Below are 19,090 nucleotides of genomic sequence, written 5' to 3' on the forward strand. Positions count from 1 at the left end.
CTGCCCACTCACAGCCAAAGACCTGGGGCCTCCACGGAAATGGCATATAGTCTGAGAAGAAATAGAGACGTTTCACCAAGGGGCGGAGGAAAGGACAACAGGACAGTTAAGCAAACAAAAAACAAACCACCTGAGTCACCAGAAGGGGAACAAGCCTAATCATTCAGCTCCTCTTCTGAATAGCTGTATCTCCTCATTACCTAGTAAACTGCCACCAAATGTAAGAAGAAATGAGTAAGAGTTCAAGCATTTCTTTTATTACCAAAAACAATCATTAATAAACACACTCAATGCCTCCAATTCTGTCCCTGAGGATAACCATGAAAGTCCTTGGGGTTGTAGAGGAAACCTTAAGAGGAAAATGGTTAATTGGTTCTCAATGCCTTGGCTGGTGATGAAGAAAGGACCCTTGTAGCGACGCATCACATGCCACCCTTGGGCCTAAGGACCTCTAAAGATGGGAATGGATGTGAGCTAAAGATTTAATCACTGTCAAGCATGTCTTGGGGGTTATGGTTAAGTCTGATAACAGCCCCTTTAACAAGAACACACAAATCCAGGAGCCCCTCAAGAATACAAAGTCCTCAGGCTCCTCACAAAATGCAGTCTGGCAGAAACGGGAAGTCTTTAGAGTCTGCACAATGATGCAAACTTGGGCCAGAATGGACCACACTCCTCTCAGCACCACTCCTAAAGGCATCCATTGGCAACGGCTGCCCAAGGGACACTGCCACTTGCCTGGCTCAAATTCTGGGGCCTGGGGAAGAAGTGGTCTGGCTCTGCAGCCTTCACACCATCTGGATCTCTGGCTCCTCAGCTATTCCTTGAAACTTTTCCATGATATCCCCTGAGGGTGGCTCAGGGGCTGGGGGAGGCTCTCTCGGGCCTTCAGAGAGCACATAGTAAACAATCTCTTGCTGGCCTTCAGCACTGGTCTGATTTACCACATGGATGACAGAACTGGGGTTGTCCCGAGAGGCTGAGAGGGCTGTCCCTTCGCCGCCCTTGCCCTCTTCCTCTTCTTTACGTCCTGGCTCCTCTGGCACTGTTTCTAGAATAATGCCCTGCAGGCTGCTCTCATTCAGTGACGCTTCCAGGCCCGATCCCTCTTGTGGTTGCTGCAACAGTTGCTGTGTCAGCTCTACACTCTCATAGCGAACCAGCTGCAGCCGCATGTAGCCATCTTCATGTTCCTTGTACCTGGTGAGGTAGGAGCATAAAGGGCAGCAAAGGGGGATACAGAAATGGCCTGGAGGCTGGCAAAGTAAGGAACAAACATGAGGGATGGAAGAAGTCCTGAATTCCAAGTGACAGGAATTAAAGACAAAAAAGGTCTTTATTAGAACATGTAGAAGAAAAAGCAAGATGGAAAGATCATTACTTAAAATGGAAAGTTTTATGTAGAAACCCAATCAGAGAAACACACAGACTGACTGACTGTGTTGGAGGATGAGAGTGTCAAAGGATTTATGAGAAGGCCTTGGAGCCAAGGATCAGAACCCTCTAGTTCTGGCTGCAGGACTTTTTGGCACCATTTATTGGGTTTGGCACCATGCCTACAAGATTCAAAAAAAACAGAAAAATAAGCTTTGCTACCCCACTATTCTTAGGGTTCTCTGAATCTAAATGGAGACGGTAGACATAAAACCACCATCAAATTAAGGTTTTTAAAACTTGTTGAAAAGGTATAAAAACAAGTGTGTTAATCTGGGAAGGAGGGTTGAGAGACATACCGAAAACGGGGATGCCCTGAAGGCCACTTGAACTGGTGCTTCTTACGAAGGTGCACGGTGAGGTTGTTACCCCGTGTGAAGCATTTGTCACACACATGACATTTGTACCTTGGCTCAGAGTCTCCCTGATGGGGAAGGGAGAAATGAGACCAACTTTTCGCCCCAGGGTCGCCCATACCTCCACTAGCCCTTCCCACCAACGGCCTCACTCACTTCATGTACTTTGCGGTAATGGGACTTGATAGAGCAGAGGGAACGGGCACTGAAGGTGCAGTTCTCAAAATCACACCTGTAGGCTGGCTCCTCGCTGTGGGTATCCAGGTGCTTCTGGAGGTCAATAAGATTCTTGCAGCTGCCATGAGAAATCAGGAGGGATTGGAGGACATGGGGAACTCTGGAACACAAACTGTTTTCTGGTCCCTGGTTCCCCTTACCTGTAGTCACAACAGTCACATTTAAAGGGCCGGTCCTCACTGTGACGAAAGCGCATGTGGTTGCGGAGAGAGGAAGGCAGTGGACAAGTCATGTCACACAGAGGGCACTTATAGTGATTCACTGAGAGGAGCAGAGAGGAGGCTGTGATGTGAGAACTTGTAGAACATTGGAGGGCAGCAGGGAGACTGGGGGCTGCAGGCACTCACCATGGTTGCGCATGTGGTCCCGCAACAGCCGCTCTGTGGCAAATCTCTTGGAACAGTGAGAACACTGGAAGTGCTGCTCTGGGGTGGGGCAGGCAGAAGAAAGAAGGGCTGTAGGGGATAGTGGAGAGGCACAAAAAGGAAAGGAGAACCATCCCAGGCAGAAGGGAACCACCCAAGGAGAAAAGGGGAGCTTAGGGAGCTATGCATGGACACAGTATCATGGAAAGAGCATGGGACTTGGAGAACCTGAGTTAGAATTCCAGCTTCACCACTTACTAGCTGTGTGATCTCAGGTAAGTGATTTAACCTTTCTGAGCCTCAGTTTCCTCATCTGCAAAAAGGGGGATAAGAAGCCTACCTCATGGGGCTGTTGTGAGGATTCCCTGATATAACTGATATGACACACAGTAAGTACTGAATAACAATGTCTATAAATCTGAATCAGCAAAGAGACTATGGGAGGTACCTGAGCCCAAAAAGAAGAGGGAGCCAAGAGGCAGGTCTCTTCAGCAGCCACCCCCACTAGACACATGCCCCTAACCCATTCCAAGCAGCACAGCCTGCATCCACCCCACTTCCTCTGACTACTTACGATCCAATGAGGTCTGGCGACGGATGTGATCTAAGAACTTGGTATTGTTGGCAAACATGCCCCCACAGGTGGGGCAGGCTACCACTTTCTCCTGGGTATGGCTGCGGAGATGCTCCCGAAGTTTACTGCGGTCCTTGAAGGTGCAGGTACAGCCTGGGAAGGAACCCTGTCAGTCTCCAGCCACAAAACCCCAGTTTTGGCTAGGATCTAGTACCCCTGAGACTCTCCAGCCAGTAGCCAACCTTGTCCCTAGAGGACTCCCATCCCTTCCTGTCCTAGCTCTTCACCAACCCCAAGGTTTCTTCCAGAGGCCAGAAGTTAAGGAGTAGCCCTACCTTTCCAGCCACACAGCACCACAGGGTTGTCCTTGCCGACTGCTTCATATTCACAGCACAGACTGTGGGCTTCCACATGGCGATAAAACCACTCAGGATTGTCGAAGGAACTCTGTGCCAGGGGCAACTTGGGGTGAGGACTGAGGGTGGGTGGAGGAAATCACCCCTATGTGCCCAAATAATTCTTGGCTGTCTCCCAAATTAACCTGATGGGGATGGGAAAGTTTGTGGAAAGGAGCTACACAGAAATGGAGTGGCCAGGCATGGTGGCTCAACCCTGTAATTCCAGTACTTTGAGAGACTGAGGCAGGAGAATCACTTGAGGCCAAGAGTTCGAGACCAGCCTGGGAAACATACCCAGACCCTTTCTCTACAAAAAATTTAGAAATTAGCTGGGCATGGTGGTACATGCCTACAGTCCTAGCTACTTGGGAGGCTGAGGTGGGAAGATTGCTTGAGCCCAGGAGTTCAAGGTAACAGTGAACTATGAGTGCACCACTGCACTCTAGCCTGGGCTTCAGACTAAGAGCCTCTGTATAAAAATTTAAAGAGAGCAGAAGAAATGGAGAAGAGATACTAGCAGGAATCTTGGAAATGTAAAGCATTCCTGAAAGGGACAAGGCATCAGAGTTAAGATCCCCAGCTTCCTTCCACCCCGATTACTGGCACTGCCTGCTGACCTCACAGTGCTCCCACAGACACAGGAAGTGGTCAGGGATGTCAGGGATGACGTTCCGGCTCTGGAAGTCCAGGATGCAGGGGCCGAGGTCAGCCTGGCTTTGCAAGGCCTGCAGCCCCCACTGTTTCAGCTTGGTGTGGTAGCAGTGGAAGTAGACATGGCGGATGAGGTCAGCAGAACTGTCCAGAGAACAAAAGCCACATTCCTGCCACAAGCAGGAGAATTCTTCCTCTGTAGAAAGGGGTTTAAAAGGAAGAGTCTGACACTTTCCAAGGCTCAAGTCACCTTCCACCTGCAGCACTAAGCAGAGAGTGAGGAGGCTGGACTCTAACCAAATTACCAGGAATTCATTTAGCAAATACCAGTATTTAATGACCATAAATTGTGTGCCAGGTTTAGGGACTATAACAAGTAAAAACTGTCCCACTCCTTGCCCTCACATAGCTTTCAGTCAGGGAGAAAGCATAATCATCAAATAATCACATCTATAAATATAAAACTGTGACCAGTGATGAGTGTTACAAAGGGGGGATATATGTGGTGCTATGAAAGTATTAAACAGAAGTAATTTGATGTAGACGTGGGTGTTCTGAGAAGTGTCCACATGTTGAACTCTGAAGGATGAAGGACGAGTATCTGTAAATAAGTGAAGAAGTGTGGTCTAGGGAGAGGTAAGAGTATATGCAAGGCCTATGCCAGAAACAGAGACAGCAGAAATGCCTGGCATGCAAGACCTCTGACTTGAGTTTCTGCAGTTCCTGATGAATATGCTGCCTCTCAATCTCAGACACCTCCCACTTCTTATAAAACCACCAATCCTCCCTCCCCTCATGTTTTGCTCAAGATCTCCTTTCTCCAAGAAGGCCCCATCAACTCTTCCAATCCATTTCCTATCTCTCTAGCATCTCTAAGCAATCTATTTCCAGTGCTTTATAGGAATTAACTTGTTTTGAAACATACATATTTTAGAAAGTATAATCATTCCCCAATTTTTCTTTTGTATAAATATGACTTGACTTTTGAAACTATCAGTTATGGTTCACAGTCACCAGACTAAAAATTTGGGGAGAGAGGAGAGCTGCCTCCATATTTTCTGTAGAATAGAGTTTTTCAGACAGTGTTGTTACCCACTAGTGGTGATGAAATCAGTTTAGTGAACTGCAAGCCACATTTTCTTTTTAAATAAAATAGAACATCGCAGAAAGCATTTAGTAAAAAGAAAGTATTATTTCAATAACTTTTGTGTACAAGGTTATGATACAAAATGTATTCCTGTGCCGGGCGCGGTGGCTCAAGCCTGTAATCCCAGCACTTTGGGAGGCCGAGGCGGGTGGATCACGAGGTCAAAAGATCGAGACCATCCTGGTCAACATGGTGAAACCCCGTCTCTACTAAAACTACAAAAAATTAGCTGGGCATGGTGGCGCGTGCCTGTAATCCCAGCTACTCAGGAGGCTGAGGCAGGAGAATTGCCTGAACCCAGGAGGCGGAGGTTGCGGTGAGCCGAGATCGCGCCATTGCACTCCAGCCTGGGTAACAAGAGCGAAACTTCATCTCAAAAAAAAAAAAAAAAAAATGTATTCCTGGGACACATGTTCTCAGAAACTCCCGAGGGCTGTGTCACAGGCAAAATAAAAATATACCAAAAAATAAAAGAAAAATGTATTCCTGCCAGCTGTAATGGCCCATGCCTATAGTCCTAGCTGCTCAGCATGCTGAGGCAGGAGGATCACTTGAGGACAAGAGTCTGAAATCAACCTGGAATGGACAACATAGGGAGACTCTGTCTCTAAAAAACAATTGTTTTTTTTTTTTGTTTTTTTTTAAATCCTGCCACTTATTAGTACCATGACCTTGGGCAAGTTATTTTATTCCTCTGTGTCTCTGGTTTCCTTATTTGTAAAATGGGTATAATGATAGTGCCTATCTCATAGGATCTGTGGAAAATAATGCTTTAATGTAGGTTAAAAAGTACTCAGCAATACTTGACACACAGTAGGTACTATACAAGAGTTCACTATTGTTATTGTTTTCCGATTGGATTTTATTAAAATCCCAGTTATTTGATATTGATAAAAGGCATACCTAAAACATAAGTCAGAGAAAGGTTAAAAAAGTAGGCAGTGAGGCCAGACAAAGTGGCTCACACCTGTAATCCCAGCACTTTGGGAGGCTGAGGTGGGCAGATCACAAGGTCAAGAGATGGAGACCATCCTGGCTAACATGGTGAAACCTGGTCTCTACTAAAAGTAAAAAAATTAGCTGGGCGTGGTGGCATACCTCAAGTCCCAGCTACTCAGGAGGCTAAGGCAGAAGAATTGCTTGAACACAGGAGGCAGAGGTTGCAGTGAGCTGAGGTCAAGCCACTGCATTCCAGCATAACAGAGCAAGACTCCGCCTCCAAAAAAAAAAAAAAAAAAAAAGTGGGAGGTGGGAGTGGGGTTGGACTTGGACTTGGTGGCACAAGCTAACAGTCCCAGCTACTCAGAAGGCTGAGGTGGCAGGACTGCTCGAGACCAGGAGTTTGAGATCAGTGGGCAACATAAGTAAGACCCTGTCTCTAAAAAAATAAAAATTAAAAAAAATTGGTTGTGGTGATAAATGCTTGCAGTCCTAGCTACCTACTTAGGAGGCTGAGGCAGGAGGATCCCTTGAGTGTTGAAGGCTGCAGTGAGCTACAATTGTGACACTGCACTCCATCCTCGGTGACAGGGTGTAGCCCTGTCTCCAAAAAATAAGATGTATTCCTGACTGATGGTTGCAGTAAAAGAAGAAAAAAACTGGGAATACTAGCAGAGTAAAAAAACAAACAAACAAACAAAACACACACACACACACACACACACACACACACACGTTGCTAACAGTTTGTACAGAATGATCTTTTTTTTAAAAAAAAAGCATATTCAGAGAGATGTCAAAAATAATGTTCACTAAAGTACTGTCAGCAATTACTTCTTGATAGCAAATTTATTCCTTATATCCTTGCTGACTGAATTTTCTATAAATGAGTTTACAATGTTTTTATCCATGACAAGAACACAGTTAAAAAAAATAAACCACCATTCTCTCAGACTGCCTTCTCCCTGTAAGGAAAGGAAAGTCAGATTTTCCACCTTTCCTTGAGCTCCTCCCCTTCCTGTGTCCTGCTCTCTTACCAAGGGGGTCATCCTCCTCTTCTTCTTCCTCCTCCTCTCCAGAGCTGTGCAGATGCTGCTGTAGGTGCTGAGTGACATGCTCAAAGAACTTTTCCATGGCTGAGCACACAAAGGAGCAGGAACCCCACTCACACTGTAGCCACAGATTCTCCTTCCGGGGAACTTTCCCAGGAGGTGGCATGGCCTTCACCCTAGAGGAAGAGGAAGAAATCCACAGCTGCAGGAATTGCCCCCAAGTGCTGCTGGGGGCAAAAAGCTGGGCAGGCAGCATGCCTAGAATCAGCAGGTATTGTTCCAAGTGATCCATGAGGAACCCTGTGCTTTTTCAGTAAGGATGGGGTAATTCTTTAAATCACTGGAAGATGTCTGGTGTTTGTGGAAGAGAAAACAAAACTAACACTATTGAGTGTGTGTCACGCACTGAGCTAAATGTTTTAACAGACATTTTCCCATGAAGCTTCAGAGCAATCTACCAAGAAGGAATTATTCCTAAGTGAGGCAGAACAATGCTCAATGCTCAGGTTCAAACAGATGGCTTTTGAGAAGGATCAAAGTTCAAATCCTGGCTCTACTGTCTACTACCTACGAGTGGTATGACCTTGATCAAGAATTTAACTCTTAACTTCTGAACATTCTGAAGATACAACTTTTTGTTTTTAATTTCACACTTACTATATATCAAGCACCACAGTAAGCATTTTATTTGCATTATGTCATTTAATTACCAACACCACCCTTTGAGTTAGGTGCTTTTATTTATTTATTTATTTTGCTTTTTTTTTTTTTTTTGGAGACTGAGTTTTGCTCTTATCTCCCAGGCTGGAGTGTAATGGCTTGATCTCGGCTCACTACAACCTCTGCCTCCCGGGTTCAAGCAATTCTCCTGCCTCAGCCTCTCGAGCAGCTGGCATTACAGGTACCTGCCACCCAGCCATGCTAATTTTTGTATTTTTAGTAGAGACAGGGTTTCCTCATGTTGGTCAGGCTAGTCTCGAACTCCTGACCTCAGGTGATTCACCTGCCTCGGCCTCCCAAAGTGCTGGCATTACAGTCGTGAGCCACCTCGCCCAGCTGGTAGGTGCCATTTTTAACATCATTTATAGATAAACACCTGAAGTTCCAGAGATCAACTGACTTGCTCATGGCCACACTAGGGGTTATGGTAGGATCATGTTGGGCTGACTCTAGAGTTTATACTCTTTCTACTCCATATAGCCTGCAGATGAGCCTAGAAGCTCCTTATTTCTTACTGAATCATAAGTCCCCTGACAAGACTTTCAAAGTGTCATACAATCTGCTTTTACCTAACCTATCCAATGGTTTACTCCACTACTCTGCTAATATCTTCTGTCAAAATGCAGATTCCATTTGAACATGAAAAGTCGTATCTGTCTAGTTTATACTGCACCTTGGGTGTCTATACAGTGCTAGGAATGCTTAGGCATGTAATATTTTTTTTTCCTTGAGACAGAGTCTCACTCTGTCACCCAGGCTGGAGTGCAGTGGCACAATCACAGCTCACTAAGCTTCGACCTCTCCAGGGTCAGGAGATCCTCCCACCTCAGCCTCCAGGGTAACTGGGACCACAGACATGCACCACCACATCTGTCTAATTTTTGTATTTTTTTTTTTTTGTAGTGACAGGGTTTTGTAATGTTGCCGGGCTGGTCTCGAATTCCTGGACTCAAGCAATCCACCTGTCTTAGCCTCCCAAAGGGTTAGAGTTACAGGCATAAGCCACTGCATCCAGTCTGTAATGGATATGTATTGAAAAAGATAAATACAAAACTGAAGGTTCTTGGCCAGGAACAGTGGTGCACACCTATCATCCCAGCACTCTGGGAGGCCAAGGTGGGTGGATCATCTGAGGTTAGGAGTTCAAGACCAGCCCGGCCAACATGGTAAAACCCTGCCTCATCTCTACTAAAAATACAAAAATTAGCCAGGCATGGTGGCATAAGCCTGTGATCCCAGCTACTTGGGAGGCTGAGGCAGGAGAATCACTTGAACCTGGGAGGCAGAGGCTGCAATGAGTTGAGATCGTGCCACTGTACACCAGCCTGGGTGACAGAGTGAGATTTTCTCTCAAAACAAAACAAAACAAAACAAAACCTAAAGGTTCTCAATTTTATTTTATTTTTATTTTTTTGAGACAGAGTCTCCCTCTGTCACCCAGGCTAGAGTGCAGGGGTACAATCTCGGCTCACTGCAACCTCCTCCTCCCGGGTTCAACCGACTCACCTGCCTCAGCCTCCTGAGTAGCTGGGATAACAGGTATGTCGCCACACCTAGCTAATTCTTTTATTTTTAGTAGAGATGGGATTTCATCAAGATGGCCAGGGTGGTCTCAAACTCCTGACCTCAGGTGATCCACCCACCTCAGCCTCCCACGGTACTGGGATTACAGATCTGCAGACAAATGCAGAGTTATCCAGCACCTGCCAGAGAAGTTCGGATTTAGGAAGGCAGCGGTTAAACCTAGAAATCTGCCCTTTTTAGTCAGCACCCCAGTTCTGATACAAGCAGTTTCAGAAGCACACTTTGAGTAACAATAAAAGAATAAACAAAACACAGAACAGAGGGTGAAAAACTTCTGGTAGAGAGAGGACACTAAATGCCTTGGCTCTGTCTCCTGAGTGTCACTTCTCAGAAACTCTCACTGATTCTTGCTGACCCCGCCAAGTTGCTCTCTCTAGCCAACCTGACAGAGGTGGGAACTCTGAAAAAGGCCTTATTGAATACTAAAAGGAAAAAAACAGAAAATATTAAAAACCAGAAGATCCTTTATTTCTCCAATACAGGCTTTTCTGAACCTACTATACCTATTATGCCTACATAGTCTTTTCTCCTCCTCAGAGAAGAATCCAGTCACCCTTACCACTCTGGGGTGTACATGGGGTTGCTGAGCTGCTCACAGACTAACAGTGAATCCTATTACAAATATTGACTGCTGGGCCGAGTGCAGTGGCTCACAATCCCAGCAGTTTGGGAAGCCAAGGCGAGCAGATTGCTTGAGCTCAGGAGTTTGTGCCAGCCTGGGCTACATGGCGAAACTCTGTCTCTACTAAAAATACAAAAATCAGTCAGGTATGGTAGCACGCACCTATAGTCCCAGCTACTTGGGAAGCTGAGGTGGGAGGATGGCTAGAACCCAGGAGGTAAAGGTTGTAGTGAGCCAAGATCACACCATTGTATTCCATCCCAGATGGCAGAGCCAAACCCTGTCTAAAAGAAAAAAAAAAAAAACAAAAAAAAAACAGACACAGTGGCTCATGCCTGTAATCCCAGCACTTTGGGAGGCCAAGGTGGGCAGATCACCTGAGGTCAGGAGTTCAAGACCAGCCTGACTAACATGGAGAAATCTCATCTCTACTAAAAATACAAAATTAGCCAAGTGTGGTGGCACACACCTGTAATCGCACCTACTCAGGAGGCAGGGGCAGGAGAATTGCTTGAAAACCCAGGAGGTGGAGGTTGCAGTGAGCCGAGACGGTGCCATTGCATTCCAGCCTGGGCAAGGAGAGCAAAACTCCATCTCAAAAAAAAAAAATACATAAAATCCCACACCTCCTCTGACTGTATACCACCTACAGTATGAAACCCCTTCTCAAAGGGGTCTCAATTTTACTTCTCCAGGTCTAGGTAGAAAAACGAACATCGCCGGGCGCGGTGGCTCAAGCCTGTAATCCCAGTACTTTGGGAGGCCGAGGCAGGTGGATCACGAGGTCAAGAGATCGAGACCATCCTGGTCAACATGGTGAAACCCCGTCTCTACTAAAAATACAAAAAATTAGCTGGGCATGGTGGCGCGTGCCTGTAATTCCAGCTACTAAAGAGGCTGAGGCAGGAGAATTGCCTGAACCCAGGAGGCGGAGGTTGCGGTGAGCCGAGATCGCGCCATTGCACTCCAGCCTGGGTAACAAGAGCGAAACTCCATCTCAAAAAAAAAAAAAAAAAAAGAAAGAAAAACGAACATCTATTGAGAGGCTATGGTGTGTCAGCCCTGTGGTGAATCCTCTCTACACTTCATCTGATGTTAAGAGCACCCTCATTCCAATCCAAAGATCAGGCTCTTTCTCCCACACGATGATGTTCTCTGGCTTCCTCACCTATACTTCATTCCCTCTTCCTCTGATTCAGTCATCTTTGTCTCTGAATACTCTACATTCCCCTAAAACTCTCTGCCTAGGCAACTTTTTTTTTTTTTTTTTGAGACAGAGTCTTGCTCTGTCCCCCAGGCTAGAGTGCAGTAGTACAATCTGGGATCAATGCAAACTCCGTCTCCCAATGTTCAAGTGATTCCCGTGACTTAGTCTCCAAAGTATTACAGCGGGGACTACAGGCACATGCCACCATGCCCAGCTCATTTTTGTAATATTAATAGAGATGGGGGTCTCACCATGTTGGCCAGGCTTGTCTCGAACTCCTGACCTCAAGTGATCTGCTGCCCACCTTGGCCTCCCAAAGTGCTGGGATTACAGGCATGAGCCACCGCGCCAGGCCTACCTACGCAACTTCTATTCGCCCTTCAAACCCAAAAGTCCTCTCTGATGACCCCTTCCCCAATGCATGCAGGTACAGCTGGCACATCCCATCTGCTGCCCACAGCATCTATACACATCTTCATTATCAATGAAATGAAATTTGTTTCCCCTAGACTAGGAGTTTCTCAGGACAGTGGCCATCACTTATTCACTTTTCATTCTCAGATTCGGCGCAGAGCTTTGTACACCCCAGGTGCTCAATAAATATCAGGAGATAATCACATTCCAGGAAGCCTTTCTAAACTACCCTATCCCTGAATCTACTCTTGCTCCTTGGTTCTATGGCTGGCACAGGTGACACCATAAAACCTCAACCCTATTTTTATATTGACACGTCGTTTTATGTATTGTAGTCTCATTTACCCAACTGGACAACCAGGAGCTTCTCAGAAGAAACCATATCAGAACTGCCTGTGTCCCTACACAGTGCCGAGCGCAGTGCTGAGCGCAAATATTCTAAACATACACCTGCTGTTAGACTGCTAGGTAAGACCACGGAGGCAAGCTACCTGGCGATATAGAATGATATGAAACCTAGGCAAAGCTCCCTAACTCTCTCTCACTGCCCTCCTGCCTTCTTTAATATCTCTTTCTGTGTCGTTTGTTTCTACTCTGAGGAGATAGGGGCATGATCATCACTCTACCCTCTTAAGACTTAAGAGAGCATATACTGTAACGCAAGACAATGAACGAACTCTAGTATTCAAGAAAAAGAGGGCTCAGGTCCTAAACGCTTAAGAACTCACAATTTGGCCAAAAAGACAAGACTGATATGTGAAGTCAACGACCAAAGCAAAGTACCCGCTGAGGGAGACCAGGACAGAGAGAAACCCGCCCCCCGAAACCCCCCCATCCCCGTTCAGGCGAAACGGAAGCCTCCCCTAAGCTGTGGGTCCCGCACCACGCCTCGAAGGAAAGGTAGAATTCGGACAGAAGGAAGGAGACTGTCTCGTTGGGCAAAACCTCTCACTCGCAGCCCCGCAGGCTTCCCGGAATCCTCCCCTCTAAGGCGTGGCGGCCCCTACACTAGAAAGCAGGGAGGTTGGAGTCGAGGTGAGGGGACCGGACCAGGGCAGACCAGCGTGGCCACGCGGCAAGAAGACTCGCCGAGGTGGCTCGGGAAGAGCTTGGCCTCCTGCAGCCCCTGCAGAGCACACGTCCCAGCTTACCGTCCGTCGGCTCCGGGTCTCCTCAGCTCTTCTCCCACCTCAGACAATCTCCGGGGAGGCTCTTGAGGGACGGTCAAGGAAAGCCAATCGTCGCTCTCGGATCCGACTGACAGCCAATGGCAGCTGGGTCTGGCGGAACCCGTGTGCACCAAAACACGGAAGGGGCGGGAACGGTGGGTGGGGCTCGGCGTCCCGGACGGACGGAGGGGCTACCGGAGACGTGAAAAAGGTAGCGCTTGACAGCGCCTGGGCGCTCGGGCGACGCACAGGCGGGGAGCCTACGGGCCAGAGTTCCTCTAACTGCGCAGACTCGGCCTCCGGGACTCAATGCGCATGCGCAGGGCTCGCGCCTGGTGCCCAGTGGGGTCTCCTTCACGTGGTTCTTAGCCTTAGTTCGCTGGTTGCATGGGCCTCCCGGAGGAAAAGGCGTGGGAGGCTGCCCAGCGCTGTCGGCCCCGCTAGTCGCAGACTGAAGGTTCTACCCTTTCCTTAAGCTTCTTAGTCTTACGTCTTAAATGTTGGTATTATTGTTTGCTTCTCTTTCCCCAAACACTCGGCTTCCCTTCATCCATCCATTCGTTCAAGTCAGAAACCTGGCAGTCATCACTGATTTCTCTCTCTCACTTATCACATCCAATCCATTGCCAAGTTCTATGGATTCTACCTTTTTTAAAAACAAGATCTTTCAAATTCATCCCTTTTTCTTTGTCTTCACTGCCTCCCCCACCTCCCCTGTCCAATGATGAGGTCCAGGCAGGATGTATACATTAACAGGTCCCGCTGAGTGCACACTTGCTTCCTTCCAAAGCATTCTCCACGGAGCACTCAAAGGGATCTTTGCAGGCCAGGCGCGGTGGTTTACGACCGTAAAGACAGGCGGCTCATGAGCTCAGGAGATCGAGACCATCCTGGCTAACATGGTGAAGCCCATCTCTACTAAAAATACAAAAATTAGCTGGGCGTGGTGGCAAGCGCCTCTAGTCCCAGCTACTAGGGAGGCTGAGGCAGGAGAATTGCTTGAACCCGGGAGGAGGTTGCAGTGAGCGGAGATCGTGCCATTGCACTCCAGCCTGGTGACAGAGCAAGGCCCCGTATAAAAAAAAAAAAAAAAAAAAAAGAAAAGAAAAAAAAAAGTGATCTTTGCCAAAATCAGACCTGATCAAGTTACCACCTGCTTCAGACAATTCAAAGGCATTCTACTGCCTTTACGGCAAATCTCCAAAACCTTACTGAGGCTGTCTAGACCCTTCAGTATCTGGGCTCTCCCTGTCTACTTTTTTTTTAGTCCTTCTCGACCTTATTTCTTGCTCTCCAGTCGCAAATTTCTTTCACCTTTTCCACCACACAAGCCACCTTTTGCCTCTTAAGCCTTGAACTTGTTTTCTTTACCTGGAATAATCCCTTTCTCCTCTCACATTTATTTGACTGATAGTTTTTTTTTTTTTTTTTCTTGCTCTTTCCCCGATTCCTATTAATTCTTATGGTCTCAGTGCAGATGCTTCTTTTTCCAAAAAGTCTTCCTGATAGCCTTTTCTTGTATTTAACAATACAGCTCAATCACATTGTACTTGTCTGTTTACTCTGTCTTCATTCTGCACTAGACTAGTTCTTCACCTTTATAACCCCATCAGTAGGCCAGGTGCTGTGGCTCACACCTGTGATCCCAGCACTTTGGGAGGCCAAGGTGGGTGGATCACTTGAGGTCAGGAGTTCAAGACCAGCCTGGCCAACATGGCAAAACCCGTCTCTACTAAAAATACAAAAATTACCTGGGCATTGTGGCAGGTGCCACAATCCCAGCTACAGGAGAATGGCTTGAACCCAGGAGGCAGAGGTTGCAGTGAGCCGAGATGGCACCACTGTACTCCAGCCTGGGTGACAGAGCAAGACTGTCTCAAAACGAAAAAAACAAAAACCCAAAAACCCATCACTCAGCCCTGTGGCTGAAATTCAATAAGCATTCAAAACATACTTGTTAAATAATATATCTTAAAGTTCATTAAGATTGATATTTTATTGCACTGTATTTTTCTATATTTTCTAATCTAAAAATAACATTTGTATAATCCAACGCACTAAATGTTCAATATATATGAAATAAATTTTATTTATTTTTATTTATTTATTTTTTAAAAGATGGGGTTTCACCGTATTGGTCAGGCTGGTCTCAAACTCCTGACCTCGAGATCCATCCACCTCAGCCTCCCACAGTGCTGGGATTACAGGCGTGAGCCACCGCGCCCAGTCCTGAAATATATTTAAAAATCCCATTAAGATAGTAAGGTCATACTTGTGCATAAAGTTTGGTTTTAACAACAGTGAGCTATAACTTGGTCCCTATTTTAAAATAGGGTGTTGCAGCCATTGTGGTTCATGCCTGTAATCCCAGCACTTTGGGAGGCCGAGGTGGGTGGATCATGAGGTCAGGAGTTTGAAAACAGCCTGGCCAACATGGCGAAAACCCGTCTCTACTAAAAATACAAAAATTAGCCGGGCATGGTGGCAGGCACCTATAGTCCCAGCTACTCAGGAACCTGTGGCAGGAGAATCACTTGAACCCGGGAGGCAGAGGTTGCAGTGAGCAGAGATCGTGCCACTGCACTCCAGCCTGGGCAACAGAGTGAGACACTGTCTAAAAAAAATATATTTTTATTCAGGGCCAGGCACAGGGGCTCATGCCTGTAACCAGCACTTTGGGAGGTTGAGGCAGGCAGATCACAAGGTTAGGAGCTCGAGACCAGCCTGGCCAACATGGTGAAACCCCATCTCTACTAAAAATACAAATATTAGCTGGGCATGGTGGTGGGCACCTGTAATCCCAGTTTCGAGGGAAGCTGAGGCAGGAGAATCATTTGAATGCTGGAGGCAGAGGTTGCAGTGAGCCGAGATTGTGCCATTGCACTCCACCCTGGGCGACAGGGCGACACTCCATCTCAAAAAATATATATATATGTAATTCAAAAGTAATAAAATATATCTTACCAACTTTATTCATTCAAAAATGCACAGTTATAGTAGTACGTCATGAAATGCCAAACTCATTTTAATTCAGATTTACACCACTGAACATGAAAATAGCTTTTAGCTTTATTTAGCAATTTCATGAAGAAAAAGTTCATTCACAGAGCTGTGTAAACTCAAACATAGGTTACAGAGCAAAAATTTCAGGATTGCTCTGGGATCCATATATATGTTTCCAAATTTTAAAGCAGTGTCATGCTGTCTAGCATAGTTTACTTCTATCTCAATCTGCTTCTCTTGAAAACAAGCCACAGTTTTGGCTGGGTAATTCAGACATATCCTGAGATTTGTTCTTTAAAAGCTGCCATAAAAACTGAAAGCGTAATTCATACTCATTAAAAGCTGTGGATCTCTTCTGAAAGTGTGAAATGGATTAAGTTGATGAAAGTATGTTTCATATTTTCTTCATTCATCTAAAATTTCCCTATTTTTGAAACGTGATCAGGCTGGTCTTCACTAAATTATGTGATTCCACAGAACTCTGGGCAGCTCAGCACTGGAAGCTCAATACAGATTCCAGTTACCATCTACTCCATTCCCAGGTCCAGTAGAAATCTGAATACCTGCTCTTCCATCAACAGGTTTCTTGTGCAATCACAAGTTCACTGGTTGTCATGTCATACTGGTAAACAAACTGTTCCTCTGTGAACCACTAAGAGTTACATTTCTTAGATTAGGGGAAACAGCTTGAAAAATCTCTTTGAATTTTCATGACATAGAGTTAAGCTATTTCACTATAAAAAAATCAGCCAAATCAACGTGTCCATCAATGGAGGACTGGATAAAGAAAATGTGTGTGTGTGTGTGTGTATGCACACACACACAGTGGAATACTACTCAGCCATAAAAAAGAATGAAATCATGTGTTTTCTAGCAACATGGATGGAACTGGAGGCCATTATCCTCGGTGAGATAACTCAGAAACAATAAGTCAAATATGGCATATTCTCACTTATAAGTGGAAGCTAAATAGTGGGTACACATGGACATACAGAGTGGCATAATAGACATTGGAGACTATAAAAGGTGAGAAGGTAGGAAGAGGGTGAGGGTTGAAAAACTATCTATTGGGTACAATGTTCACTATTTGGGCGATGCATACACTAAAAAAAAGCCCAGAGATTTCATCCCTATGCATGCAACATATGCATGTAAGAAACCTGCACTTCCTGCAAGATCTGCACATGTACCTCAGAACTTAAACTATAAAAAAAAAAAAAAAAAAGAATTGTTTATACCGTGAGTGGCACAGAAATGTCCACCATGTTTTCAGTAGCCTGGAAGAAATAGCCTGTAAATAAGTCTCCAGAGGCCGGGCGCGGTGGCTCAAGCCTGTAATCCCAACACTTTGGGAGGCCGAGGCGGGTGGATCACGAGGTCAAGAGATCGAGACCATCCTGGTCGACATGGTGAAACCCCGTCTCTACTAAAAATACAAAAGGCCGGGCGCGGTGGCTCAAGCCTGTAATCCCAGCACTTTGGGAGGCCGAGGCGGGTGGATCACGAGGTCAACAGATCGAGACCATCCTGGTCAACATGGTGAAACCCCGTCTCTACTAAAAATACAAAACATTAGCTGGGCATGGTGGCGCGTGCCTGTAATCCCAGCTACTCAGGAGGCTGAGGCAGGAGAATTGCCTGAACCCAGGAGGCGGAGGTTGCGGTGAGCCGAGATCGCACCACTGCACTCCAGCCTGGGTAACATGAGTGAAACTCCGTCTCAAAAAAAATAAAAATAAAAAAAAAAAAAATAAGTCTCCAGAGTGAATGGAAAAGAACTTATAAACTGATTATCTTTTGTAAAATTATTATTCAAATGACTTTTCATTGTTATTTAATAAATGAATTAAATAACACCTAGGTGATAGGAGTGAACTGTCTCAATAAAAAATCATAAAAAATAGAAAAAAAAAGACATCTGCACTTGTCCCCCCATATATATAAAACTAAATTCTTTTTTTTTTTTTTTTGAAGTGGAGTCTTGCACTGTCACCCAGGCTGTAGTGTGCAGTGGCGCGATCTCGGATCACTGCAATCTCTGCCTCTTGGGTTCAAGCAATTCTCCTGCCTCAGCCTGCCAAGTAGCTGGGACTACAAGCGTGCACCACCATGCCTAGCTATTTTTTTTTGTTTTTAGTAGAGACAGGGTTTCACATGTTGGCCAGGATGGTCTTGATCTCCTGACCTCATGATCCACCCACCTCGGCCTCCCAAAGTGCTGGGATTACAGGCATAAGCCACTGCACCTGGCCCCAACCAAATTACTTAATTGAAAAAAACATAACCAAATATCCATACCCTCTGTTCTTCCCAGATATCTTAAATTTGGTGAGTAGTATGGACAGGAGCATGAGGAATAGTAACAATTTCCACGTGCTATCTACCCAAAAGCATGTGCCCTAAACACCTTGAGATGTAGTTAGTCATAGAATGTCAAGGTGGGATATGACCTGAATGATTATCCAGGTCACCCTTATTTTCAAGATGAGGAAGTTCAGGTCCACAAAGGAGAAGTTGCCTGCTCAAGATCACTTGGTTTGTTTGTGGCAGACTCAGTTTTCTTGCTTCCTGGTCTTGCATTCTGTCCAATATCCTGTAGCAGCTTACCTGGTTCAAGTTCTGTATAAGATCACCAGTGACATAGAGTTTGCTAGGATCTACAAATCCCTGAAATGTGCCCACATTTCAGAACGAGAGAATTTTTTTTTATGTTGAAACACTTCTAAGACTTCCCCCTCCCACTGTTTCTTCTGGGGCAACAGTAAACACTTACTCAGCACTTCATTTACTTCTCACCCACAACCAAATGATAGCTATGATGATTGAAGTTCCATTTTACAGATGAGAAAACTGAGGCACTCAGAGGTTACCTAACTTGCCCAAGATCACACAGGTAATTAGAGGAGCTGGGACTCAAACCAAGGCAGGCAGTCTAGTTACAGAGTCCAAGCGCTGAACTCCATTATATCCTAGGAGAAGCCTGTTCCAGAAGGGGGAATGAAGACTTACCTGTACTAGTCTATTGACTTTTTTGCTACAGCTTCACACTCGAGCCTCCTGCCTCTTCCATCCCTTCTTCTCTGCAGGGACTTCTCAGCAGATCCACAATGTATGTCATCTACCCAACCTCATTATCTGGGCCCCTGTCTCTCATCCTCCCACTCCATCTCTGTCACAGCCTAGTTGCCCACTGCCTTTCAAAGGATAACCAGTTATCT

At 45.9% G+C, this 19,090-nt stretch overlaps 1 protein-coding gene across 3 annotated transcripts; it reads right to left on the reverse strand.

The window, feature by feature from the left end:
• Nucleotides 1-235: 235 nt before the first annotated feature.
• Nucleotides 236-12,966, reverse strand: HINFP (histone H4 transcription factor). 3 transcript variants are annotated; one of them, XM_032285232.1, is made up of 10 exons: nt 12,852-12,966; nt 7,139-7,329; nt 3,982-4,211; nt 3,302-3,413; nt 2,967-3,119; nt 2,375-2,482; nt 2,168-2,288; nt 1,947-2,085; nt 1,734-1,858; nt 236-1,200 (listed from the first exon to the last, which is right to left on the reverse strand). In XM_032285232.1, exons 2-10 carry the CDS (start codon nt 7,317-7,319, stop codon nt 789-791), a joined length of 1,581 nt encoding a protein of 526 aa, XP_032141123.1. In that variant the 5' UTR covers nt 7,320-7,329; nt 12,852-12,966; the 3' UTR covers nt 236-788. The 3 variants fall into 3 exon arrangements, with proteins under 3 accessions (XP_032141123.1, XP_032141124.1, XP_032141125.1); XM_032285233.1 differs by having other exon boundaries at nt 2,375-2,452; nt 12,852-12,962; XM_032285234.1 differs by lacking the exons at nt 3,982-4,211; nt 7,139-7,329; nt 12,852-12,966 and adding an exon at nt 2,651-2,705 and having other exon boundaries at nt 789-1,200; nt 2,375-2,452; nt 3,302-3,379.
• Nucleotides 12,967-19,090: the final 6,124 nt, after the last annotated feature.

Source organism: Sapajus apella, unplaced genomic scaffold (assembly GCF_009761245.1).
Source record: "Sapajus apella isolate SASKATOON/1434 unplaced genomic scaffold, GSC_monkey_1.0 scaffold16, whole genome shotgun sequence".
Lineage (NCBI taxonomy): Eukaryota > Metazoa > Chordata > Mammalia > Primates > Cebidae > Sapajus > Sapajus apella.